Source organism: Onychostoma macrolepis, chromosome 17, assembly GCF_012432095.1.
Source record: "Onychostoma macrolepis isolate SWU-2019 chromosome 17, ASM1243209v1, whole genome shotgun sequence".
Lineage (NCBI taxonomy): Eukaryota > Metazoa > Chordata > Actinopteri > Cypriniformes > Cyprinidae > Onychostoma > Onychostoma macrolepis.
Window position 1 is genome coordinate 5,987,248 of NC_081171.1, and position 26,476 is coordinate 6,013,723.

Sequence of the window (26,476 nt, forward strand, 5' to 3'; positions counted from 1 at the left end):
TTCCCATAGTCTGTTTTCTGCTTAACAACACCCCGTAGACGATGCAAAAAAAAAAAACTCATCCTGTTATACAACAAGACGAGAGGGTGGAAAAACCGAGAGAAGGGAAAAAAAAAAAAAAAAAGCAAGGGAGGTCTGGAGGAGAGGAGAAATGCCATTTATTGCAATCCCTGCATTCTGCTGGCACAGAAAGAAGCTGTGCTTTATCCAAGCAAAAAAACATAACTACCAAGTAAGGCATGAGCCAAATTTGAGGACGTGATTTTCTCCCTCCACTGAAAATTATATATACAGTACATCGAGCATTAAAGAGCCTAAATTTGTATGTCAAAATGATAAAATATCCACTACTGATATGGCGGGCAGAACCTCTTCCAGCTTCTAAAACCTGAGACAATTTGCACAGTATTTGTGCTCTGTGCTTGTGACTCGGATGGTGTAAATGAGCCTGATGCCTTTGGTTTGTGCCCCAAATTAACGACACAAAGAAACAGTGTGTGTGCAAATTATCTTCAGTTTTGGAGCGAGTCACTTGACTTTAAAATATATTCAGGTTTTGACTTTGCAAACACGCAAAGTCCTTGCAAAACGTCCTTGTCTGACACAACCCCACATGTAGAACTCAAATATTTATACTGGGAAGAAAATATATAGCACAAAAATATATAACTAACATTCTATGGGCAAAAAAATTGGGAATCTTTTAGCCAAAATGTAGTCAAAATTTGCAGTCTGCCTGTAAAGGATATTTTACCCTCCGCTTTCACTGAGGGATGTTTCTCTGTCCCTGTAGTCTTCTCATGAATACAGATCACCCTGAGGCTTGGCACTCTCTCTCTCCCTTACACACACAGACACACACACACACACACGCCCTGAGCAGAACATCACCCACCCACCCACCTACACACACACACACACACACACACACACACACACACAGAGCCACATACATGTGCGGACACACACTCACTCAGCATGGAAAGTTTTCCACGTTCAGCTTTCCACCAGCTTATCGCAGGGGTTAACTCTCAGCTTCCGCTAAGTGGCTGGCGGGCTGCCAGAGTGAGGGATTCTGGGAAAAGGCGAGTCTTGCCAAGTACAAACTGCCAACATTAAGCAGGCCTGACAGCCTCTCTCCTCCTCCAAACCTGGCAGCCATTCAAAGTGCTCTTTCATTTGAGACGCTGGCGGGCGGCCAGATGCATGCAGATTTACTTTACCTATTCTCAGATGGAGCCGATAGAGACCGCCCCGCAGTTGCCATGGGAACCAGAGGCTGCTCAGAGACTTCCCAGAGCTGCTCGTGTGTGCACATCTTGTGTCGAACACTCGGTAACCTGCAGATGTATGACTTTCACTCTCCCTCACTTGTTTTTTAGAACAGACCTTACTGTTACACAGGAATACTGACTTGAAAAGAGCAAGAAAAATGCAGCTGCTGAACTGCCAGTGGCGGCAGTAGTAGCAAATTTACCATTTTAAAATGCCGACGCAAACTGCATTTCAATCACAAAACAGTATAAATACTGAGCCAGGTTTACTGAAGGTACACATTTGAAGCATTACCCCATTATATGTTAATAAACATACTCTTATGATGGACTTATGATACCTTGACACATGTATGGAATGATTACCATATTTATGTTAGTCAAAGACATATATGTCTAGCATATTATCTGCAATTATTTTAGACTTTTTTGGCTATACTTTTATTTGCACTGGCAGACTCGATTAACAATAATATTGTGAACTATTATTACAATTTAAAAGAATTGTTTTCTATTTGAATATATTTTAATAGTCATTTATTCCTGTGATCAAAGCTGAATTTTCAGCATCATTACTCCATTCTTCAGTGTCACATGACCTTTCAGAAATCATTCCAATATGCTGATTTGCTACACAAGAAACATTTATTATTATTATCAACGTTGAAAGAAGTTGTGCATTTAAAGCACTTATTTGAAATAGAACTCTTTTGTAACATTACATGTCTTTACTGTCACTTTTGATCAATTCAATGCATCTACTGAAAAATCTGACTAACCCCGAACTTTGGTATGTTTATCAGCCATTAAAAGCCTATCGGTGAACCTCTAATTCATATACTATTGTATTTATGTAAATGGTATTATATTTACTATTGCACATGTCCAAAAACACACCCAAAAAAAGCCATGATACTTTTAGGTACTTTTTGTTAGTGTCAGCTGCAGACTGTCTTCTGTTTGCCCCATGACAGTTATATAAACTCCAATTTGAATGATCTTGCTCCTCATGACAAATTTTCTTCAAGGAGGCCCATATGAATTTGCAGACGCAGTGCAGAAAGCGTTCGGAATGGGATCCAAAAACATGTTCGTATTATTGAGAGCCTCCCTTGCTACATCACAGGCCAAGAACAAAGACATTCAGTGTTAACCACTAACATCAACGCACTGCTTCTCATACTGTCATTTTGACAAGTTGCGGTAAGCCTCTCGCACCGAGACAGAGATGCTCGGGTAAAACACGTGTGCGCTTCGTCCGCTTTTTAAGTGACACTTGCTTATGGAACATTAGGAGGGCGTATTTAAACGAAAAAGACAAGATGGCCTAACCGAGCGCCATAAATAAAACAAAAGCATTCCTTTGGCTTGGGAAAAGAAGTAGTTATGTAGGTCCACTACTATGGTTACACACTGTGTACAGCGAAACACGCAAGGCCGAGGGTTGTGTGCCCTCCTGCTCTGAAAACAAGATCTATTATTACCTGGACCGCTCTGGTTGGCCGTTGTCGGCTGTTGCCATGGCGAACCTCTTTACCCCGACAGACTGCAAGGCGCATCTCTCAGGAGACCTCCGGTTATTAGGGTTCTGGTCCTGAAGTCTGCCATTTCCTGCAAAGAGAGAAGATATCGCAAGGATCAGCCCGGGCACCAGACACCTGCCGCAGTCAGCAGTCCAGCTCGTTGTTGCCAGAACACACAACGCTGCGGGCCTGTGACTCTAACAAGGCCCCGTGTGTTTCGGCTAGTCATCAATTCTGCACAAATCCAGCGCTCAGTGCCAATAACCTGGACCATAAATACATGATACGCGCCAGGCGTTTCTGAACACAAGCGAGCGGTTATTCTTTCACTATTCTTACAGTTTGTCAGCCCATGACTGTAAATGGATAAAGTCAAATTGAGTATGAGGAGGGGGGAAACCTCATATCGTGCAGATGTAAAATATCCCGGCGCTCTCGCCTGAGCCCTATTAGGAGGCCGGAGAGTGGAATGTTCTCCCTGCGGCACTGCGGAATGCAGACGAAAGGAAACAAAGCTATATAAATACGCAGGACAAGGATTTCTCAATCCTCCAAAAACAACAGTAGAGCTCCTGACCGTAATCATTTCCTTAAGGTCAAAAAGGCACCGTAAGGAGGGCCTCCTCAAACTGGAACAACAGCAGCGCTGCCATGTGCGCCTCCAGCGGGCCCCGGTGTCTGGCTAACGGGGAACAGGAGGCCCTCAAGCTTCTTGAGTGCAGTTAAACGAGCAGCTAAAGTCTCATGACTCAACGGCAAACAAAGCCTCATATATCGCAGACCCTCTGTGCCGCATTTCCTGTGAGAGAACAAGCAGACATGCAAAAACAATCATCGCTGTTAGTGATTGCGAAAAAAGCTGTGCTGTAAAATGTCTTGTAATTTAACCCACGTCAGCTCAGTATTAGACGAATCTGAGGCGTGAACCGTTTTAAAATAATACATTAATCCAGTCTTCACTGTCACAGGATCCTTCAGAAATCATTTTAAAGGCCTGTTCACACCAAGGGTCGATAACTATAAAGGTAGCGATGAAGAAATAGTTAAAAAAATCGTTCTCAATGTTAAATAATAGCAGAGTCCACACCACAGCTATAGCGATAAAGGCAGAGAGAAACAATATTGTTGGAATCACTTTCAGAACGATTTTTCCCAGCTGATGAACACCAAATGACACCTAATCAGAATCCATCCTGTTATAATGAGCTCGAGAATTTAAAGCGGCAGACTAGCATGCAATGAGAATAAACAGACGATATCGTTCGCTGGTGTGGATGCTAATATCGTTATCGTTCTTGGTGTGAATTTGCTGCTTCTCATTATTATCAATGTTAAAAATGTGTGTTCCTTAATATTTTTACGAAAACTGTTAACAGAAAGTTCAAAAGAACAGCATTTATTTGAATCTTTTGTAACATTATTATTGTCTTTACTGTCACTTTTGATACATTTAATGCATATTTGCTAAACAAAAGTATTATTTTCAAGAAAAAAAAATCCATTTACATACTAAAATGACTGAATAAAGGTCACAAAATTGTACTAAATATGCTGTCATTGCACCCAACAGAGACCAATTTCAATAAACATATATTATAATATGGAAAACACATCAATAACCTCATTAACCAGACTGTAGCAATCATCATTTTTGTGGGGCATATTTTTTTCCAAGTGTATTTTGGGACTGTTTACGGTGATAGATGAAAACAACAGCTCCTGACAGGTCTATATACGACGGTTGCCAGCGTTACCGCGCAGATTCCGATCCCCTTTCCCAGCAGTCGCGTGACGTCAAACCTACACACGTCCACAGCTGCAAAACATCAGCTGTAACGTCGGGACCCGTGGCTGCATGGAGATCCATTCTGTTGCCTTTATAATTACTCCAAACACAGAGCTGTAAACAATAGTCAGCATTTAACATGGAGCTGGCACCTCACCAAGGGCCGGATTCTCATAATAGTGCTGCCAGACGCACAATGCCGGGAGCACAGCTCTTAAACATGGCACCGTGCTAAAAACCCTGTGCAGGTTAAACTCTGCATAAACACTACAGAAAAACGGCATGTGCAGGGTTTTTAATGCATTATGGGATACAAAGAACCATAATACATTTGAACGCTCTGCAGAGGGGTGGATAGCGTGTATGTGCTGCTCTATTAAGTTGTGACGCACGGCATGTGACCCACCCCCCAGAGCACATCAACAGTGATGGAGGTCTCGGCAGGTAAGGGCACTGACTAATAATAAAGTCTGCCATTTATATCAGAAAGGGCATCCCTGTGGGGGGCAGACAGACTCTCCTGGCATCTGCTGGTTGATGTGAAAGTGGTGACAAGAAGCTTTCTAGCTTTCAAAATGTACAGTGAACACGTTAGGATCACAATGTAGGTCATGGTGTTAATAAAACATGCTAGTGTGTGTGTGTGTGTGTGTGTGTGTGTACACATATATATAGGCCTATATATACATACACACACTGTATGTGAATATAGTATTATATTATATACACTTTATATACTACTGTTAAAAGGTTTGGGTCATTACAATTTTAAAGAATTGTTTTTTTTTTTTTCAAATGGATGCTATTCTTTTAAATTTTTCTCTTTATCAAAGCATTCTGGAAAAAAAAAGTATCACAGTTTCTACAAAAAATATTAAGCAGCATTAATAATGAAGACTGCAGTAATGATGCTGAAAATTCAGCTTTGCCATCAAATGTTTTACAGTACTGTGTTATAAATAAATCAAATGTGCATACATATATAAAGCATTTATAAAATCAGATCATTTTAAAGATGACGTCATCTCTCTAAGATTAGGGTAACTGCATATCTCGACATAGCTAGTGTTTGTCTAGTATGAGCTAAAATTCCTACCCATGAATCTTTGATGAGGTAAGACCACAGGAATTGCTGTTGAGGGCATCTGCAATATTCATAAGCCTTAATGTAAAATCTGCAGGTTTCTCCACTCATTACTACATGATTTGACTTCTGTTTCACCTATTTGATTTTACTATCTTCACTACCGGTTTGGACTCATTGGACTGACCCAAAGGCTAAACGAATAAAAAAGATAAATAAAGAATGACATTTCAAGCAGTGACTGCAATGTCTATTGGAAATTGTCGTAAACATTTTTCTACATCTTGTATAACTACAATACATGCTGTTTTATGACCTAATATTATTTTTGAGCGACTACATGGAACAATTGACCAGTGTTTGACGCAATATTTTTCCTAAATAATATTCAGTAAGATTGTGTTTTTTTAATTGTTATAGTCAAACAGCAGAAATACAACTACAATTACTAACTGGCTTATTGGACACTTAAAATTACCTGCATCATTTCAGTCATAAATCATCTTAATTTCTCTTATTCATTCATTTAAACCTAAAAACGTGATGCTGAAAAATAAATAAAAACACAGACACAGTAACAGCTGCTAAATTTACCTTATGACCAAAGCGTGTATGAGCTCAGATAATTAAACCAGTTCTAACACACCTAATATCCTGGTGGATTACTCATAAACAAGTGAACATAAAAGCATCCTCTACACGACACAACACCTCACGCTCCAGATTTACACACGCCTCTCTGTATGTATTTAATGTCGCTTTGATGATGTACGCGAGAAACAAAAGGAAGGTTGGCTAAAAATAACCCGTTTCAATGGAGAGAGAAAACGGTCTGACAGCCAGAGAGATGGAGCAACGCTGCCGCCGAAATAGCCGGGTTGCCATGACGACCAAATTGATGCGCACAAGTGACAAAATGGAGTCAGTAGCAACAGACATCTTACTGCAGAATTTTCCCACTGTGTCGACACAGTAGTGTAGTGTTTACACGTGCTGATTCCTTAAATTTTACATCAAACTCGATGGAATAATCAATCTGGAAGAGTGCACTGTGTATGTATGTAGGTCGAAACACCAGAACTGATGATTCGAAAGAGAATTTTCACACTCCAGGAAAAATACACGCGAGCCATAATTAACTCTCTGTACTCCCACACACATCCATCAACGCGAGCCTGAGAATACAGCTCCAGCGTCTGGGAAAGCAATCCGGCGTACATGTGGGAGACTCGGAGGGGGCTGCGGCAGCCGGCGGATTAGATTCAGGTGGGAAAATTCTCCCAGGTTTCAGACGGACGGGCTTGTGTCAGTGACCCCATCTCTGAGCTCACATATTGGAAAAAGAGCAAAGAGCGAGGTGAAATGGAAAAAAGCAGGAACGTTGTTTGTGATAAGCAAGTACGGCCTATAGTATACTCACAGTTGTGTAGGGTAACTCAGCTCTACGGCGGCCCGTTTAATGATGCGCACTACTTGAAGACACTAAAGCAGCTGTGTTACCAGGTCAGCTTGTGCTAACATGCCCGAAGCTTTTCCAATAACAAACTCGGGCTCTCTCCAACAGGAGCAAAACAGCATGACTGAGGCGAACAGCTTGAACTGTTCATATTTACACAGCTGCTCGGCAGTGACACCTCTTTCAACAACTGCTTTTTGCCTTAATTGGTTTTTAGTGCAAAAGCGAGTCTTCAATCCAATCCGGAGGAGTGACAGATTGGTTGAGTGATGGTGTCTAAAGGGAAAAAGCTTGTTCGGGATAAATTACTGGTTTTGGAGTTTGAGAACATGAGGTTCTGGGCTGAGCTGATCACTGTTGTCTCTTAAACAGGAAACTAAAAGCAGGCGGTTTCTTGGCGGAGGCGAAGCACAATGGGTTCCAAAGCCTGTAGCCATGGATGCAACAATGAATGCCATTCGAAAGTAGTGATAAGATGAGACATAACCAAAAACAATATGCTGCAAAATATGTGCAGCAGTAATTAATAAAAATGTTCTGTCTACTTTCCAAACCATAGTACATGCATATTATATGATAATCAGATAGAGCTAAAAAAATATTTTGCATGTAAATAAATTACTTTAATATTAATTATAACAAAAAAGCTACAAACAAATTGTACAGCATGCTTCGTTTTTCCAGAATGATATTAGAAAGCTTTGAATTTCAACCAAGCAGAAGGTCCAGAATGATATTTAAAAAAAAAAAAAACAATTGTATGTTGTTATGGATAATCAGTACCTCAGATTAATCTAAAATCTACACAAAAATGATATAAAGGCAGTGGAAATGCGTTTTTACAGCAGAGTTCTGTTTGTGGTGCAAAAGCAAAAACTCAGTAGTGACGCTACTGCCATCAAGTGGTTTCAACTTGAATGCCATCCATACTACTGTAATACCACTGTAAGACTGATTTATTAACCACTGAACAATATTTCAGAACTGTGCTCTGATTGGGTCGTGGACAGAAAAAAAGTTACTTAATATAATGCAACTACTCATAAAATCTAGGCACTGAAGCAAATATAAATACTTAAATATTTGCAATGACCAAATTGCTTTCAGCCAATAAACAGAAACAGAGTAAATAATGCAGAAGAGAAACCCACCTTGGTTTCTGAGGGAGGATCTCTGAGGTTTGATGGTGTTTGTTGATGACGTCCAGTGGGTGGGTTTAGGAATGACTTTACGTGGTGCAGGGGTCTCCAGGGGCTTTATGGCCGCCTGTTTGTTTGTCTCGGAGCACATCCTTTAAGACTGCAGGAGAAATGAATCAATATAAAAATAATATTCAGCACCCTTTTTTAGTTGTATTTACAGCACCCCCAGCTTTACCAAACTCTACATTTATCCAAACACACATTACCCCCCAGAAAAGTCATAATTAAAAATGTGTAAATGTATTTTTATTATATAACAAAATATCAAAACAAGTCCCATCTATTTTAAAGAAAGCACAAGCATAATTTCCAATAAAAACATTTCACAAAATTAGGTTGGTTGGGTTTCAAAAATGAAACAATAAGATTCAAAACATGTTGGACGCTTCTCTGGTTGTCAAATGTTGTGGAACATGTTCATGTGTTAATATAATTAACTACACTTGTGGTTATTCTGCTAAGACACCTGTGTGAAATTAATGGGAATTCATTCTGACATCCATGAAAAACATCCTGAAAACCAACTTGTTTAAACTAACTGCAAAAATGTCTCATAAAAGTGAAGATAGTTCTGAGAAAAGTGGAGATGATGTATCATTTGTTTGCAGATGCCTTATTTTGAACCTGTGACTTAAGTGTCCGAAAATGTCCAAATATTTTTTTTTTATCATCTATCACTGTATTGATAAATGACCAGTAAGGGGGAAAAATTATTTTCATTAGAAGGAATAATAGTATTAATCAGGTCTAATGCAGAATTTATTTAATTTTATATGGCATGGTGATTGAGACACAATCAGTGTCTGGCGATTATAGACTGTAAAAAGATAAATCTACAAATCTGTGTATACTAAATCTCAGCAAAAGCCTCACCAGATGCTGGGCTTCCAGCAGAGGTTTTATCAGTGGCAGAGAGTCTGACGCTGCGACTGTCTGAGATCTGAGCTGCCAGAAAGTCTGTCTGGGTGATTCCAGAGCCTGCGTGCAGGGTGGACTGTGAGTCTGTGTTCGCCCGAGCTGCTACGACATCCAGAGCCGATCCCAGAAGGCGATTCTAAAGATAGAGGAGATATGATAAATGCATGAGCTGATAAACACAATCAATTCATGAACTGCAGTGGAGAAGAGCCTTCTCAGTCTTGCAGGAATAATGCTCAGAGGCAAAATAAAACAACTAAACCAGAGATGCCAGCTAAACATCTGAATTGGTCTCTGTCTGAGCCACCATTGTTTAACAGTTTTGTTATCAGTCACTGTCCAAAAAACGTATAGGTCACTTTTTGTACGTTATTCCCTGTGCTTTCCACAATTATTTATTAGGTGCCCAGAGGTCCCAGAGGCATATACATTACATATGAGCTGACACAAAGTACACATTGTTTATTCTTATACCCTCCACACAGGATCTCAGTCATGTAGGCTATGAGGCCTTCCAAATGCATCTGGATCTCACACTAGCAAAATAACTTCTACAAATGTCTTTTATAGGATGAATATTTCATTAGAATCTATACAAGTATCTGAAACGAAGATACAATACAACAGCATGTGACTCCTTAAAACGGATTCTTGCAATTGAAGTCTTTTTTAAATAAAAATGCTCAATGTGCTATATAGACAAAATCTGTTCCAATATTTGGTACTAAGCAACCCTGATGAACAACAGTTTGAACTATATCAGCCTATCATAGCGGAGGAAAATATATTTCAAGGGTGGAAAACCTAATTATGAATGTTTTGGTGTAATAATCCTTGACTAACCTAAGTAGACTAAAAATAAAAAAATAAATAAAACAAAAAGAAAAGAAAATGAGAGAAAAAATAAACAATGAAAAATAACAAAAAATAAAAAGAAACAAAAATAAAACAAATAAAATGAAACAAAAACCAAGCAAAAAAATATATATATACAAAAAGAAATAAAAACTAAAACAGTAACAAAAGAATACAAAATGAAATAAAACAAAATAAAATAAAATAAAAGCAAAAGTTAAATTAAATTAAATTAAATTAAAATTAAATAAAGCAAAAATGAACTGACTAAAACAAAACAAAATCCAGATTCTGCATCTCCAGGTCTAGACAGAGATCTTGCCATTTTTACCTGCAGCTGGATCTGCTGACATTGGATCGTCTCCAGGTGTTGCAGTCTCTGCTGCATCAGAATGTTAAGTTGTTCCTCCAGATGGGCTGCTCTCCCAACAGAACTGCTCTCAGTTCTCCCCGGCTGGACACTGGACTCTGCCGCCTGCAGCCTCCTCAGCTCAGCAGTTACCAGTGCGATCTGAGCCTCCATCTCACTCTGAGCCTGATAGGCCATACAAAGACAGTTTAAAGTCAATGCTAATACTGTATTGCTTTAAGAATGTTACAATATTATAATGCCATATGTGACCCTGGACCACAAAACCAGTCTTAAGTCACTGGGTTACATTTGTAGCAATAGCCAAAAATACATTGTATGGGTCAAAATTATCGATTTTTCTTTTATGCCAGAAATCATTAGGATATTAAGTAAAGATCATGTTCCATGAAGATATTTTGTAAATTTCCTCCCGTAAATGTATCAAAACTTCATTTTTGATTAGTAATATGTATTGCTAAGAACTTCATTTGGACAAATTTAAAGGCAATTTTCTCAATATTTAGATCTTTTTCAAATAGTTGTATCTCGGCCAAATATTGTCCGATCCCAACAAACCATACATCAATGGAAAGCTTATTTATTCAGCTTTCATGTGATGTATAAATCTCAATTTCGAAAAATTGACACATAAGACTGGTTTTGTCATCCAGGGTCACATATGAATCTAATAATGTCTACCTTGATAAGTGGTGCTGTGGCGGCAATAGTAGCAGCTGTTATGGCTGCCACATTTGCAGAAGTCCCAGGATCTCCTGTTGGAAAAGCAGGTTCTGACTGGCCTCTTGGAGTCTGGGATCTGTCTTGGCCCAACACTTGTACTGTCACATTACGTCTTAAAGGGACACTTTGGGATCTGAGAAACAGTGAAATATCCATGTGTACAAAATAACCATGTTTGATCATAGGAGTGACTGAATTAAATCAGGCATTACCTTTTCTTGAGGGCTGCAGAAACTGCTCCTCTCCCATCGGCAGAGTATGTAGAAATTTGCAAGTCTTCACCTACGGTGTTCAGAAATTTCAAATCATTTCACATTAGTGACATTCAAAAATATACCAATAGAATACAATATGATACCATTATAATTCAAAATAACATAATGCTATATAAATTCATACGTTCTGTCTGCATGATTGTAGTTTTTGATCATTTGATCCTGTAGTTTGATCTTTGAATATAATACCAATATAACTGAATTCAACTCAATAGAATAGAATAGAATAGAATAGAATAGAATAGAAATCATACCTTTCGACTTTGAGTTTGCCATCTCCATGATTGTAGTTTGAACTGTACTTTGCTCTTTACTGGAGACCTATGTGACAAAAAAACAAGTAAAAAAAAATATGAATCAACTTCGGCTAGTTTAAATTGTTTATAAACAAGCCAAATATAACTATAGCAAATTAAAAAAAACTCACTTTGTCAAAAATGTCAGCAAATTGATTTGATGATCCACTGGGATGTTGTTCGTGGGGTTCAACTGTATTCAGGTAAAAAATAATTTATTCTTTTGATCCTTTAATTTATGTCACACTCTAACTATAATCGATCTAATAGTGTTACCTGTATCTGAAGCTGAAGGAATATTTACACGGTGGACAGGTGGGATTTCTCTCTCATTCACAGAATGAACATCTTCAGAGTCTGACAGTCTCCTAATGTAAATATTAACTTTATTATGACTCTCATGCTGTATTTCCTCTCTGCTGGCACCCAAAGCAGCTCTGGTTGAATGAATTAACACATCTGCTGCATCAGAACTGGATGTAGATTCGTTTAAGTTCGTGTTATTGACCACAGACACACAACAAGGGTCCATTTCCACTTTTATATCAGTAGATATAAGACAGTACTAAGACAGTCCAATAAGAGATATAGGTTGTTTTCACTGATGTCAGTCTTTAAACAGTTGATAATAACAATGTACAGGCTCAGTGGTTAGTTGTCAAAGGCTTTGATCATTTTCAGGCGTTTCTAACAGTCTTACCGTCAATATACGACGTCAATATAACGATTATTGCATTTATTTCCTGAGATATCCACAGATGACACACGTCAATCACTCCGGTGTTGTTGTCAGTTTTGCTTTTAAATTTCCCGCCGCAGGTGATTTTTAAAAGCAACAGGTTGGCTCAGCCTCTCATTTCTGTTGTTACAGTAAATCCCGACTTAATTTCGTAGTATTTTAATGTGGTATTGAAAAGATGCTTTATTTCAGCTGTAAATCCAGTTATTTTCTCAGCGTCGGTTGTTGCTGACAACAAAACTTCACAACTGTGATCCTGGAAACAACCGCATGATCTCAAGACAGATTTCAAAATAAAAGTGCGTTTTGGTCTCGGAAATCTTGACACTGCTGCCCCCATTTGGTCCTTATTAGAATTTATTTGATCTGGTAAACATGAGAAATTATTATTATTATTATTTTTTTTAGCCTTTATCCCCCTTTTTTTCTTTTTAAAAAAAATAATAAGCAATAAATCTGAGGAATTTCATAAGATTTGGATTTTGCATTTTTAATCCTGTAACACAAGTAATCATAAAATGACTGAGAAAAAACAGTTTTACAATATTTAATATTTTAATGTTAAAGATGAGATGCTAATATAAAGCATTTAAATAAAAGAAGGGATACTTGTCTTTTTGTATTACGTCGGCACATTTTCAACAAAATGTGTATTACAGACTTAAACTTAGCAAAAAATGTATGTAAAAATGTAATAATATGTTACATAAAAATACAAATGTAATAGCTTTTATTGGTGTAAGTTCTAAGGATTCTATTCGTTCATGCGCGATTTTATTTTTTATTTCATAAGGGCTCTTATTTGTTACGACAATGTCGAATCTACCGATGTGAAACAGCGAATAGATGTTCTGCTCTCACATGTCCTTCACATCCTGAGCTCTGACAGCAAAGGTAAAAGCGTTAACGTGCTTTGCGTCTTGTTACATTTATTGTGTGCATCTTATTTATTTTAAGGTGTTTATTAATATACTTATTTTGAAAGGCATTTTTCGCATATTTACTGTGTTATAAATGTACATGTGATATAATGCTAATGGCTAATGTAGCCACTTATCATCACACTGATTTCATTTTGAGGCCTCTATTAGAAAAAAAACGTGTATTTATTTAGCAGCCTCAGCTCTGTCAATGAAAACAGCGAGATTTTCTGGTTTAAATGCTTTTGGTGTGATTAATATTATTTCATTTGATCAACAGCATCTCAGTGTATTATAACTATGGCAGCTCAAGTCACTGAATCAGACCAGATCAAACAGGTAAGAAGAACCTAAGACATGGCCATACACATTTATTGTCTATTTATAGTTTTTAAACCATTAAATAGCTATTTAACTGTCCATCTTTGTATTTTGCAGTTTAAAGAATTTCTGGGAACCTACAATAAACTGACAGAAAACTGCTTCATGGATTGTGTGAAAGATTTCACTACAAGAGAGGTCAAGCCAGAAGAGGTGTGTGATTGTTGCGTTTATGCTTATATTTCTGCAAGAGGATAAATAAATCATTTAAAACAAAATTATTGATTTAACTTGTAACCCTTCTTTCCAGACTACATGTTCTGAGAGCTGCCTACAGAAGTATCTGAAGATGACGCAGAGGATCTCCATGCGCTTTCAGGAATATCACATTCAGCAGAATGAAGCGTTGGCTGCTAAAGCCGGTTTATTAGGACAGCCACGATAATCATCTGCTGCTGGACTGAAGTCCAGACCGTTACGCCAGGCTCTCTCTATTCCAGCATGGAGCAGGGCCCTCCAAACTGGAGCCGCAGGGCAGAGGACGCAGGTACTGGGAATAGTGTGAGAAGTCCTCTAACGTCTGCCGGCTCTTCGGATAACTGGATCGTTGGGAATTTTGGTTTCCCAAAGGACAGACACTCTCATTTTGACCATTATGCTGGTCTTCCGTAAAACACGAAAGATCTTGATTGTTTTTATGTTATTGTGCTACAAAATAAAATATTAGTCAACTCTAATATTCAGTCTCGTTCATGTATAATTTAGCTAATGAAATTAAAAGGAATAGTTCACCCAAAAATGAAAATTCGCTAATATTCTCACTCTCACATCATCCAAGATGTAGATGCGTTCGTTTCTTCATCGGAACAGATTTGGAGAAATGTAGCATTACGTTACTTGCTCACCAATGGATCCTCTGCAGTGAATGGGTGCCGTCAGAGTTCAAACAGCTGATAAAAACATCACAAGTAATCCACACAACTCCGATCTTGTGAAGTGAAAAGCTGCGTGTTTTGAATAAATCCATCAAGTTGTTTTAACTTTTGAAATTTCACTTCTGGCCAAAATATCAGTCCTTAATCCATAACGCTTCCTTCTGTGAAAAAGTCCATCCCCTGTTGTCTTCTCACATCAAAATAGACTGAAATATTTGTTTAGAACTATTTTTGCTTGATTGGTGCGTATTTCTCTCCCGATTCAGACAAGATTACTTTGTGACTGTAGAAAGCAATATTATGGCTAGTAGACTCGTGTATTTTAGCTAGAAGCAATGGTTTTAAGTCAAACACATCTTAATTATGGATTTGGTTCTTTCCAACCGCATTTCACTTCACAAGATATTAACTGACAGACTGGAGTCTTGTGGATAATTGTGATGTTTTTATCAGCTGTTTGGACTTTCATTCTGACGGCACCCATTCACTGCAGAAGATCCATTGGTGAACAAGTGATGGAAAAACTAAATTATTCCAAACCTGTTCCCAAGAGGAAACAAACTGATCTACATTTTGGGATGGCCTGAGGGTGAGTAAATTTTCAGCAGATTATTGAAGTTTTTATTAAACCCATTTATTCCTTTAACGAGTGTAAGTTCTTTGTAGATTTGATTGGTATTGATTAGCTAGATGAATCTCAGAAAACGTGGCCATAAATCATAATTCAGTCCAAAATAAATAGGTAATTTTTGCCCCTTTTAGAACCGTTTTTATTGCAATTTTGCATTGTGACATAGATGAAACTTGTGAACTGAAAATGAAATGTTAAGTATTTCCACACTGTGGTAGTATTCGATTATACTCCCTTTAAGCCATGTGGATTTAATCTTATAAAAAAAAAAAAAATAGTGGGATTAAAATTAAGGAAAATTCTGATGTCCATATTTTGTCCTAAAAATACAGGAATGCATTTTTCTCTGCCAAATAGGTTAAAATGTTCCCCTGGTTGCTTCTGTGAGTTTTCAACCAGTTAATGAAGACACAGAAAGAAGATAAATATTTCTGAATATTTCAAAACTTTATTAGAAATGAGAAGACCTCTTATTTTACATAAAGATACAATGGCTTTGCTCAGGAACCTAATGCCTTCATTTCTTCATCCAGGAATCTGTAAATAAACTGAAGTCACGGAAGCAAGTTTTCACAATTTCATCGCAGTGAATTAATCGATGCCTACAGCATAAAATGTTCAACATAGTCATATGGGGTCATCACTCTAAAGCGCTTGGGTTTAGGTTCCTAAATGGTTGAGTATATACAGTCTAAAGATGTGCTAATGCTTCTACCAACTTGACATAGAAAAGGAAAATTAATATACAAAGATGTACGGTTTAAAAAATAATAAATCATTTTTACAGTTTGTGTAAAATGTATTTTTCAAATACATGGTTTTTGAAAGATCTATTTACAAAAGGAACAATCAGTAAGAAACCCCTGGGCTTAACATACTCGTGTGTGAAGCAACTCATTTATTCAATTGGTCAAGAACTCAAAATGAAAATGAGAATTAAATTATAAAGTACCAGACAATCTGAAATAAACAAGAATGAGGAGGAAAAAGCAGGTCACCAATTTCTGGTGTTCCATCAGGGGAGCTTCAGGCCCAAATGGAGGGGGGGAAAAAAACAGGGAAAGATGCGGTTTACTGCACAGTAGTTACCCAAATTGTGACGTCACATTCAAGGGTTCAAGATGACCCGACAAAATTCTCATATTCTTTCTACCCCACCGACCGAACCGAATGTGGGACGATTGTGATTCTCATCTTGTAAAAAATACAAAAATGCTGTCCACGGACTGAATAAATATATTTAACAAGTTGCAAGATAATACCTTTATTTTACACAAAAATTTCAGCTCTAGAAATCTTTCATTAAATAACTTCACGGCTGTGATATATACTTTTTGAAATTTTCCATACTAAAATAAAAACTCTGCAATTACATATAAAAAGACAAAATACACTTGCAAAGGAAATTAGTCCACTGAAAACAGTTTTATCTCGTGTTCCACTGTAAACATGTTCTGCAGTTTTTTTTTTTGTTTTTTAGTTTTCATTTTCTTAAAAAGAGACAACAAAAATAGGTTTTGCATAATTCTCTGTGCTCACATACTAAGAAGTGGAAGACGCCGGCTGCAGTTTTCAGTAAACTACATTCCCGTTTGCAATTGACTTTGTCCTACTTTTCCAAAATAGGGCACTCTGCTGTAACATGTACTTTGGCAGTTCTGATGGAACAAGCGCACTACAATTGACCTTTCTTTGAATAACCATGTCCAGCTGGTTAAGGTGACCATTACCTAGGGATCTGAGACGATGTTCTTACCATGTTCTGATAGAGGAACGTACAACTGATTGACTACTGCATCCAAATTCAGTCCCTGCTGCGCAGAAGCAGTAAGAGGAGGTTTCTGTTCAGCGTTTGTAGAGAGCGAAGTGAAAAGTGCCGTCGTATTCGTTCTGGATGGATAAATCGTAAGCTTTGATTTCATAGATTACATTCAACCCTCACGTGGAGTCTGTTCCCTGGTGCGACAGTGAGCGAGAGGAGGCAGGATCAGTTTACAAAGTGCAGAAGGTGGGAGTGGCCAATAGGGATCAGAGGAGACGTGGAGGCGGTGGGCAGTCGAGTGCTATTGGCTGCTTGCTCTGGCCTGTCAGTATGCCGGTGTGTCTCCGTGGAGGCAGCAGGATGCTGAGAAGGCAAAGGCAGAGGCAGAGCGGGGCAGGGGGCCGGGGGCGGGACACAGGCGTGACATCACCTGCACTCGACGGCCACAGTGTTCTGCGTGGGGGAAGCTGAAGACGGGCTCATGCCTGTGTCAGACGAGCCTGATGATGTGGACGCTGTGGTGTGGGACACTGTTGATCAGAAATCAGAGGTCAAGAAAATCACAAAAGACCAGAAATTTACAAATTCCAACACGGTTTACATTTATGAACTTTCAGTACAATTTTTAAATTCTTTAAACCTGATGAACAGAATAAACATAAAAACAACATTAATCATAGCTATTATTGTTAAATGAATATTTTGTCATTTGTATTATCAGTTTAATAATAATAATGTTATAAACTAATAAATACATTATTATTATTATTATGCATTTACTACTACTGGTTTCTGCAGGATTTTTAAGCTCAAATTTAAGACCTGCACAAATAAAATTAATACCATATTAGCGGGTTAGGGCAATGTCTATAGTACCATATTAAACTGTTAAATTACTGTAAAAAGCATAATTTACAATTCAGATACAAGTTTTCACAAAAATAAAGTGTTATAAAATGACAAACTTTACATTTCAGCCTTTAAACCATTAAGAAAATGGATAAGTCAAAATGATTAATTATATTGATTTAAACAATTATCATCAATAAATTATTAATTAAGTTAAATAACATGAATTAGGGGTGTGCGATATTGACATAAAAATGATATCTTGATATTTTCCGGGATTTTATCGATAACGATAATTAGACGATATTTTGCCGAGTGTGTTATTGTGCTGGTATCTTAAAGATGACCGTGGACAGCTGACTCCTGAATTTTTTTGATATTCTTCATATTCTGTGTGGTCAGTTCACAGCAATGATAGAAATTAATCTTTTGAAAATAAGTTTTATGGGCATTTTTACCTTTAAGCCGTTATTTTTTTTTTTCATATTCTTGAGTCAAATTCTTGCATTTGGGCTGTTACCAAGCAAATGAAATCAGTATCAACAAAATTTATCTTTGCAATGAATCTGAAGTGGCATTTAGATGTATTTACACACGGTTTAATGCAGCTCAGAGGGACACAGAATGCTAACCTGCAGTTACAAATGCATAAATAATGTTTTGATATTTGAAACATAAAACGTTGAAAACCGATGTTTGAAATTATTTTTAAAAATGAAGATACTTTAAATGTGAAATTAAACCGCCAGTAGGTGGCAGCAATTCACTGTTAATAAGAGAGTCATTGCGACTGAACCGAATCATTTAAACAGTTGATTGATTCAGGAACAATACACTGTCATGTTGCTCAGAGATGCAAAACAGTGCTGGGGCTGTGTTTGGAATGATTTTTGTTGGCGAAATAGAGCAAAAGCAGGAAATATGGTGTCTAAAACGCAAGTCTCTTAATATTAACTTATTGATTTTATGCAACAGTTCAATAAACAAGATCACATTTGTAATAATGCTGACTTTTGGAGAGAAAAAAAACGGCACTCTTCGTGTGATATTAACTATATGAAATGATATAAATATAGGCTATATATTTTCAGCCCTAATATCTTAAATTATGTTTTCATTCTAAATGCATTTTAATAGACTGAATCGTGCAGTGAAAGAAGGCACTCATACTCGCACTAGTTTAACCCATGTTAACTGATTCATTCTCTGCCAGCAGGTGTCACGTTTGGCAGAAATATAGCGGTTTCCCAGTAAAGGCAGTAGACAAAGCAGCGCAGCACCGGACTTTGAACGTGCAGCGCTCATGTTTATTTAATGAAATCGTAGCCTTTTGAAGTTCAGTGGTCACATTCAGTCATATCGCAATTCTGGTCTTTCAGTCTCCAAATTTAAGACCTCTTGAAATCATAATTAAGACTTTCTTGTACAATTTAAGACTTTAAGGCCTTAAGTTTGATACAACTAAATTTAAGATCCCGCGGAAACACTACCACTAACAAAAGACAAAAAATTGAGAAATGCAAAAACCATTTACATTTTTTTTTTAAACAATAGATGAAGAAAAAAAATAAATCAATAAAAATAAAATTTTTAATGCCATTATTACTATTTTTAAATTTTATTTATTTTTGGGGGGATTACTGCCTTCATTTGACAGGACAGTAGTGAGACAGGAAGAGAAGTGGGATAAGATAATAATCATAATAATAGTAGTAGTATTAGTAGCAGTAAAAAAAAAAAAAAAAAAATAAAACAAATTATTATTATTAAAAAAAAACCATTTACCTTCTCTTTCCTTCTTTTTTAACCTTTTCCGCCTCCTGTCGATGGAAGCCACCTCAGACTTGAGTGACATGTAGTACTTCCTGATTTCCTGTAGCTTCTCTTGCAAGAATGAAATGCGCTCAGCACTTGACATGCTGTCCAGCTCAGCTGTGAAAAACCAGAAGCAAGAACCAGTCAGGACAGGATGTAAAAGTCTCCAAGAATTCATCTGAGACTACAGACACTTCAACTACAGACACTACAGCTGCATGGATCCACTTTAGAAGACATCCAGAGACATCTGGGTACAGTTAACAATTTCCCAAGCTTTAAAATGAGCCAATATATTGTATTTACATAATCCTATCTATAAACCAACCTTTGATGCATATCAAAAGTTAAATTGTACACAGTAATAGTTAAACTGTATGAACCAATTGCATCTCAGATATAACCAAAAGAAACAAAGTCTTCTAATACAGTCTGGATTTTGTTAATTGGCAGCATAATAAGTGGAAAGAACAAGTATCAAATGTCCAATGTGCATGTATCTACTAAGTACGTGTTATATAACATCTAAAGACAGCAAAGCATGAGAAGCCACAACCAAAATGTGTCGCATTAACTTTGGTAAAGTTTGGAAACTCACTCAGCTGGCAAGACCACTTATATGTGCGGGGGGAAGGGACGGACTGCTTCTCTTTGTGCTTGTCTTTCTCCATGTCTTTACTGTTGGGAGAAACCAGACCAGGGGACCGAGAAAGCTTCTGGCTCTTGGATAGGCTGGAGTGCTTGACTGGGGTTAGCTTATTAGAGCTGTCCATGGCTGACAGGTCCTCACTGTCGCTACTGTGACCTGGAGACGTAGAGAGAGATTTTATCAGGTTTGAGTCCAAGACAAAAATGACCCGTCATACACAGTTAAAGCCATCACTGGTAACAAATAGAAATTAAAGCTAAAATATTTAGTTTTGAGCATGAGAAATGAAGCAGAGGTTTATCAGACAGCCAAGAGAAGTATAACATCACATGACATCAGTCAAGTTAGCGAAACCATTCTCTGGTATCATCATATTTGACTCCAACCTCATATTATTAACATATATTCAATAATATTTACTGAAAAAAAACTAATTTATTAAACCTGACCTAACCTTTCAGGATATGAATCATAAGGAAAATAAAATAAAATTAATAATAACAACAACAACAACTTCAATATCAGTTTATAGCAAACAACTAATAGAAAAAGTAAACCCTGACTTGGACAATAATCCATAAATGCTTTCAAGGCTTTGAAACACTCACCTGCTCCATTCTTCTCTGTTTTACATACAGCGCTTGAACGTTTCTGGCTGCGTTTTTGCTTCTTGGCCGACGAGCCAGTAGTGCAATCCAATAACCTCTTCTGACCTGAAAATTCAGATTAGGAACAAAACAAATAAGTAACCTCACAGAACAAAAGCAGCCAAGCAGTCAAATCAATTCTTTGACATAAAAATAATGCAAATATAGTGATAGACAATATATAGAACTTAATCATATTAGACGCTATATTGAATTTAACACCGGTGAAAACAAGGTTGTGAGGGGTTGACTTACAGTCTTTACGATAACACGCACTGTATAAAGGTCCTAGATCACATATCACAACTCAACTTTTAAAACCTTTTTTTGGATTCACATTTCATCAGCTAAACAATCGGCATGTTGTTAAACAACAGTACAATCCATTGTACACACTGTAATTCAGTCCCTCACAGCTATTTGCACTCCTGTCAAAAATTAAATACGGTGCTACCCTGACTAATGTCTATTGCTGATCATAACATTTAGGCCAAAAGTCAAATAGTTATTTTTTCCAGTTCATATGGCTTACTCTTAAAAACCAGGTTTCAAAAGTCAGCTATTGGCATTATCTAAACGTGCATCAAGCTTTAACCTACCTCTGTCCTTTCCATCTCGATCCTGCAATGAGATGCTGGAATTGCTTGAACTTGCACTAGCATCAAAGCTATGAGTTGACTCGTTCTCCCCGAGCCCCTCCTGTGATTCTGCCACGCTGTCCACTTCGATGGTGGCGTCGCTCTCACTCTTAGTGCTGTGAGATTCATCCGGGCTGGGGGCAGAAGACGGGGAAAACAGTCGTGGAGGTCCCACTGCAGCCAAGACATGAAGTTGGTCGGAAGTCTCTAGAGGCTGAGCTTTCGCTTCCTTCATCATTATCAGTAACTCTTCACCAGAGGGCCTGTCCTTCTCCTCTGGATCGTCAAGGTCCACTTCATGGCAGACCAGCGCTTCGGGGCCGATTTGAGGCATCATTTCCTCGTTTGGGGTTGTTGTTGGATCCTCCAGCTCTGGGCAAGGAGGTTCCACCCTGAGGTGCACCTCTCTGGTAAGAGCAGGCATCTCAGATTTCAACTCTATATCTTTACTGGGAGATGATAATGTTGGAGAAGGGTGTTCCTCTGGTTTCTGCACCAACTCGGTCTTCTTCTCAGGATCAGGTTTCTTCTCCAGCAGTGGCGTTTTAACTGGAGAAAGCATTTTGGGTTCTTCTTTTCTGTCCAGGCAGATTTTCTTTTCTGGCGTCCGTTGTTCAGTGACTTTGCGTTTCACTGCGGTGCTTCGCTCTGACGGGCCGATGTCCTCTGTTGCGGAGTCCGTGTCTGAGCCGGCTGTTTCCACCGGCTTTATTCTCTCTACAGGACTGCTGTGTGGCATTTCCTGGGATGTTTTCGCAGGTCGCGGAGGATTGGAGGCTTCCTCTGTCTCGGTGTGATTAGTAGCGGCAGGTGTTTGTGTGGGAGTCTCTGATCCAGGTTCTTTCAAACGAGGCTTCTTCGGTCTTGGTTTTGGAGATCCGTCATCAGACTCAACAGGGAGCAGGGATGTGTCTTCTTCGGGTTTGCTCTCACTCTCCTTGAAGTTGGGCATCTCCTGAGGGCTACTGGGAAGTTCAGGCTCAGTCTGCGCAGGTTCTGGCGTTGTGCTCTCCTCTGGGAGATTATCAGCTGCCTCTTGTCTTGCTGTCAGGGGTGGATCGGTTGCCTCGGTCCATTCCAGCTTCTTCTCAGGAGACTCCTCGCACTCACTATCATCCGAGGAGTTCCCTGAATCTAAAAACCATGAATAAAAGAAAGAATATACAGGTCAGTGCGCATGAACATTAACCATCAAGTAGGGCTGGGCGATATGAGCAAAAAATCATATCTTGGTATTTTTTGGCTGATTTGCGGTATACGGTATATATCTCAGTATCTTCTACGCTTTTGTATTTGGATTAAAAGAAATAATATATGGTTATATTCACTTTATTTGTTTATGTTAAAAAAAATAATAAAAAAAAATAAAAAAGGGTTAAAATTACATTGTAACATTTCAATCTAAAAACAAAAATAATGTTTTTAAAGCAGAAGTTAAATTTACTAAACTAAACATGAAAATAATTAAAAAAAAGCAGACTAAAAAGGCTGTTTTGATTACCCCATTACAGTCACTTTAGTTAGTGCTATCATACAAATGCACTCACTTGTAGGTTTAAAATTCTACACATGACATTTATTGTCCAACTACAAATATTTCAGCAAAATGTATATTTTCGTCAGAATTATTGTGCTCCTATTACATTGAGCATCTGTTTGGCGCGCAATGAAGTCTGTGAAGTTTAGTGGAGAATCTCAAAGCAGAAGGCTCACGCACTTCTGACAGCAAAATGAAAATATTTCCATGGCTTTCTAACATTAAGATGAAATGTAAGTTATGCATTTAGGAAAACAGCACAACTCAAACACATTAAACAGTCTCTGTCAGCGGCACACGCAGCCTTTCTGTGAGAGCCATTTTAAACTGAAACTAAAAACTCATAAGATATAGAAGCCTATTAGTTTAAAGCCCTTCATATAAATTGTCACGCGTTTAGAACCAATTGTATTATGCACTTTCTCTGCAGTAGCTCAGTCTGTGTCCTCCGCTGCATTTTCAGATGCGCTTGTTTTCAAACTACTGTATATCGATATGAACGGTATTGCCTCATATCGTATCGCTTATAAAGAATATATCGATATATCGTACAAACTCGATATACCGCCCAGCCCTACCATCAGGTATGATGCTTAAAACTAGTGATGCACAGATGTATTGGACAATTAAAGCAATTATCTGTGTTTTCTGAGCAACTGTTGCAAAACAGTTAACACCGGATCCAATTAAATTTAAAATAGGCTGGTAAGAGGCATTGGACAAACTTGTAAATTGTAGAAACTGTAGCACAATTTCATGTGATTTTAACCCTGCAGTTCAGCATGAGCTTACCCGTCTATATTTCTCATATATATAAGTTAATTTCCACATGATTAGGCCATGATAAAGGCCACTGGCCTTTCATTTCATATTGAGAAACTGAGTTTTAAAATAAGTTAAAGAATACAATCCTTTACATTTCTTTTAAAGATGTGTTTTAAAGCAAGGTGACAAAATAAAAACCATCAAGCCATCAGTTTTAGCAGGTTGTTTTTCTATCGATTCAAAGCGAAGTGAGTTGCTCTTACCATTAGATCCTCTATCCGAATCATACATCCCAGACATGTTCCTCGTTCGCCGACGAGGGGTACCTGTTCGAATATAAAAAAATTAATTAATTAATTTTTAAAAAAAAGGTAAAGCATTAGCCAAGGACATGGGGTCCCAGGGAACATACAAATGTTCTGGTAAATGTGCACATTGAATACACTATTAGATGCTTCAGATAAAAAGCATGCACCAAATTCATAAATATAAGTGTAACTTATTATAACAGTAGTAATGTTGAACAAAACCCACCAAGCCATTAATCTTACTATAGAAACTAGAATGTTTGTTCATCACATGGCAAAATGCAGCTTTCTGTAACTTCTGTGACAGGAAGGTGGTTAAAAAAACAAAAACAAAAAAAAAACACATCATGATGTTATTTAACATTCCATTTATCAGACCTGAACTTCAGCTGCAAGATCACACAAGTTGTACACACAGCTTTTGACATGGATAGTCTTACTCTCTCCATTTGGCAGGGCAGAATCTGTGGGCCGTGAGTTCTTGCTGCTGGATCGACCCTCGCTGCTGGGGGTCTTGGACAAACTGCGGGAAGTGCTGGGAGGGGTAGATTTGAGTGGAGGACGCCTCGACGTATCCCTTGTTTGGCCTGTTTATCCTCCTCTTTCTCCTTCTCTCCATCTTCTTTATTCTATGGTGAAGGAAAGCACAAAAAAATTTTCCCCAAGGTTCTCAAGATAAATATTGTTTTTGTTTTTAAGACAGATTGCCACTCACCTTCACTTTTTTCTTTTGTTTTCTCTTTGTTCCACCCTTATCGACAGGCCATATTATTCGATCTGCCTTGACCCATTCATCATATCTGTTACAGAGACAAAACAATCTCTTGAATAATATTGTCATCATTCACAAGGTGAACAATAAATAACCCTTTCAGGCTTCATGAACCATTCTAATCCTTTTAAATGTACAACGGACATTTAATCTATGCTGTCTGAGAGGTACAAAACCTCATATACTGGAATCACTAATAGTAACAGCCTAAAGATTTATTATAACATGTGAATTTAAAGCAGAGGTTAATCAGACAGCCAAGAGAAATTTTACATCACATGACATCAGTCAAGTTAGCGAAACCATTCTCTGGTATCATCATATTAGACCCCATTCTCTTTTAACAAGCCTTCAATTTTTAGCAGAAATGGGCAGTATATACAATATTCGATATCTGCAGGCAAAATCCATCCATAATTTTCACATGCATTAGGCATGCATCGATCCAATACTCAGTATCGGTATTGGCTCCAATACTGGCATTTTCTGCAGATCGGGTATCGGTGAGAGGAGACCGATCCAAGTCCGATATTGTGCGTATACTATTCTGTGTTATTGTTAAGCCCCACGAAAGCACAAAAACATTATAAAGCACAATAAAGTCAAAGTTCAAGTGCTCTGAAGCCGTTCCATAGTTTAATGTGAGGTACAGGTTAATATTTACATCGTTAAATTCAAGTTCGCGTAAACTCTTCTCTCTGCTGCATCTGTCTGTCATCCTGCATTCAGCGTTCAAACTGTGTCACGTTCGGTTACGACAGTCAAGAGGATGAAATTCCAAGAGCGCACAATAACTAAAATTTAAAACCGTTAAAAGAAAAAGCTCAATAAACTAAAATCGCACAGATTTAATAAGCTACGCATCAATCTCTTTACTTTGTGCTTTGAACTTCTTTATGCGGAGCTGTGGGCTGTGACTCAAACGTGTCATTCTGCGCACGGGAAGCGCATAAGTGCTTTGTGCCGCTCTGTATTGGGAGCTTTTCGTATTATAATGCTTTTGCGCAAATGAAAGATTATTTATAGTGTTTTTTGTTCTGTCCTATCAAGGCTATTAATAATCTAATGTATAGCACAGTAATGGAGGCAGCAACATATGATAGATAGGACTCCTCTATCATATGTTGCTGCCTTCATTACTGTGCTAAGAAATGTCTTTATATTTATAAATAAATACATTTACTTGTTTTCATTAATGTATTTTACAACAATACAAAGAGCAATGTGTAACATTTTACCAGATTTAGTCCTTCACATATTCACTTTTATTTGTTCCCCACTAAATAGTGTTATTTCACTGAATGTTTAGATTTTATAAAATTGTGCACTCATGATTTTTCTATAATAACTTTTGTTGCTAAATTATCCACTAACCTAGTTTATAATAGTATCTTTGTCATAGATTATAAATGGACCTGTTTACACC

General features: G+C 37.8%; 3 protein-coding genes and 2 non-coding genes across 5 annotated transcripts in view; 1 reads left to right on the plus strand and 4 right to left on the minus strand.

The window, feature by feature from the left end:
* Positions 1-12,767, minus strand: part of kiaa0586 (KIAA0586 ortholog) — a 132,001-nt gene extending 119,234 nt beyond the window's left edge. Inside the window, 10 exon segments of the mRNA XM_058748653.1 lie at positions 2,759-2,885; positions 8,275-8,378; positions 8,380-8,422; positions 9,199-9,379; positions 10,430-10,633; positions 11,150-11,324; positions 11,404-11,473; positions 11,721-11,787; positions 11,894-11,955; positions 12,039-12,767. Coding sequence (XP_058604636.1) covers positions 2,759-2,885; positions 8,275-8,378; positions 8,380-8,422; positions 9,199-9,379; positions 10,430-10,633; positions 11,150-11,324; positions 11,404-11,473; positions 11,721-11,787; positions 11,894-11,955; positions 12,039-12,294 — 1,289 coding nt within the window. The 5' untranslated portion in view covers positions 12,295-12,767.
* Positions 12,768-13,298: 531 nt separating this feature from the next.
* On the plus strand, positions 13,299-14,479 carry timm9 (translocase of inner mitochondrial membrane 9 homolog). The gene is made up of 4 exons (XM_058748654.1): positions 13,299-13,395; positions 13,702-13,760; positions 13,860-13,955; positions 14,053-14,479. The coding sequence occupies exons 2-4, from the start codon at positions 13,722-13,724 to the stop codon at positions 14,185-14,187; spliced, it is 270 nt and encodes an 89-aa protein (XP_058604637.1). The 5' UTR covers positions 13,299-13,395; positions 13,702-13,721; the 3' UTR covers positions 14,188-14,479.
* A 1,255-nt stretch (positions 14,480-15,734) lies between these two features.
* Positions 15,735-26,476, minus strand: part of arid4a (AT-rich interactive domain 4A) — a 29,854-nt gene continuing 19,112 nt past the window's right edge. The window contains 9 exon segments of the mRNA XM_058748588.1: positions 15,735-17,600; positions 19,705-19,851; positions 20,333-20,539; positions 20,992-21,096; positions 21,630-22,802; positions 24,234-24,296; positions 24,719-24,845; positions 24,848-24,907; positions 24,994-25,078. Of these exon segments, the coding sequence (XP_058604571.1) occupies positions 17,497-17,600; positions 19,705-19,851; positions 20,333-20,539; positions 20,992-21,096; positions 21,630-22,802; positions 24,234-24,296; positions 24,719-24,845; positions 24,848-24,907; positions 24,994-25,078 (2,071 nt within the window). The 3' untranslated portion in view covers positions 15,735-17,496.
* On the minus strand, positions 20,680-20,761 carry LOC131523819 (small nucleolar RNA SNORD53/SNORD92). The gene has a single exon (XR_009266869.1). It is a non-coding gene; the product is annotated as a small nucleolar RNA SNORD53/SNORD92 (small nucleolar RNA).
* Positions 25,296-25,377, minus strand: LOC131523816 (small nucleolar RNA SNORD53/SNORD92). Its single transcript, XR_009266865.1, has one exon. It is a non-coding gene; the product is annotated as a small nucleolar RNA SNORD53/SNORD92 (small nucleolar RNA).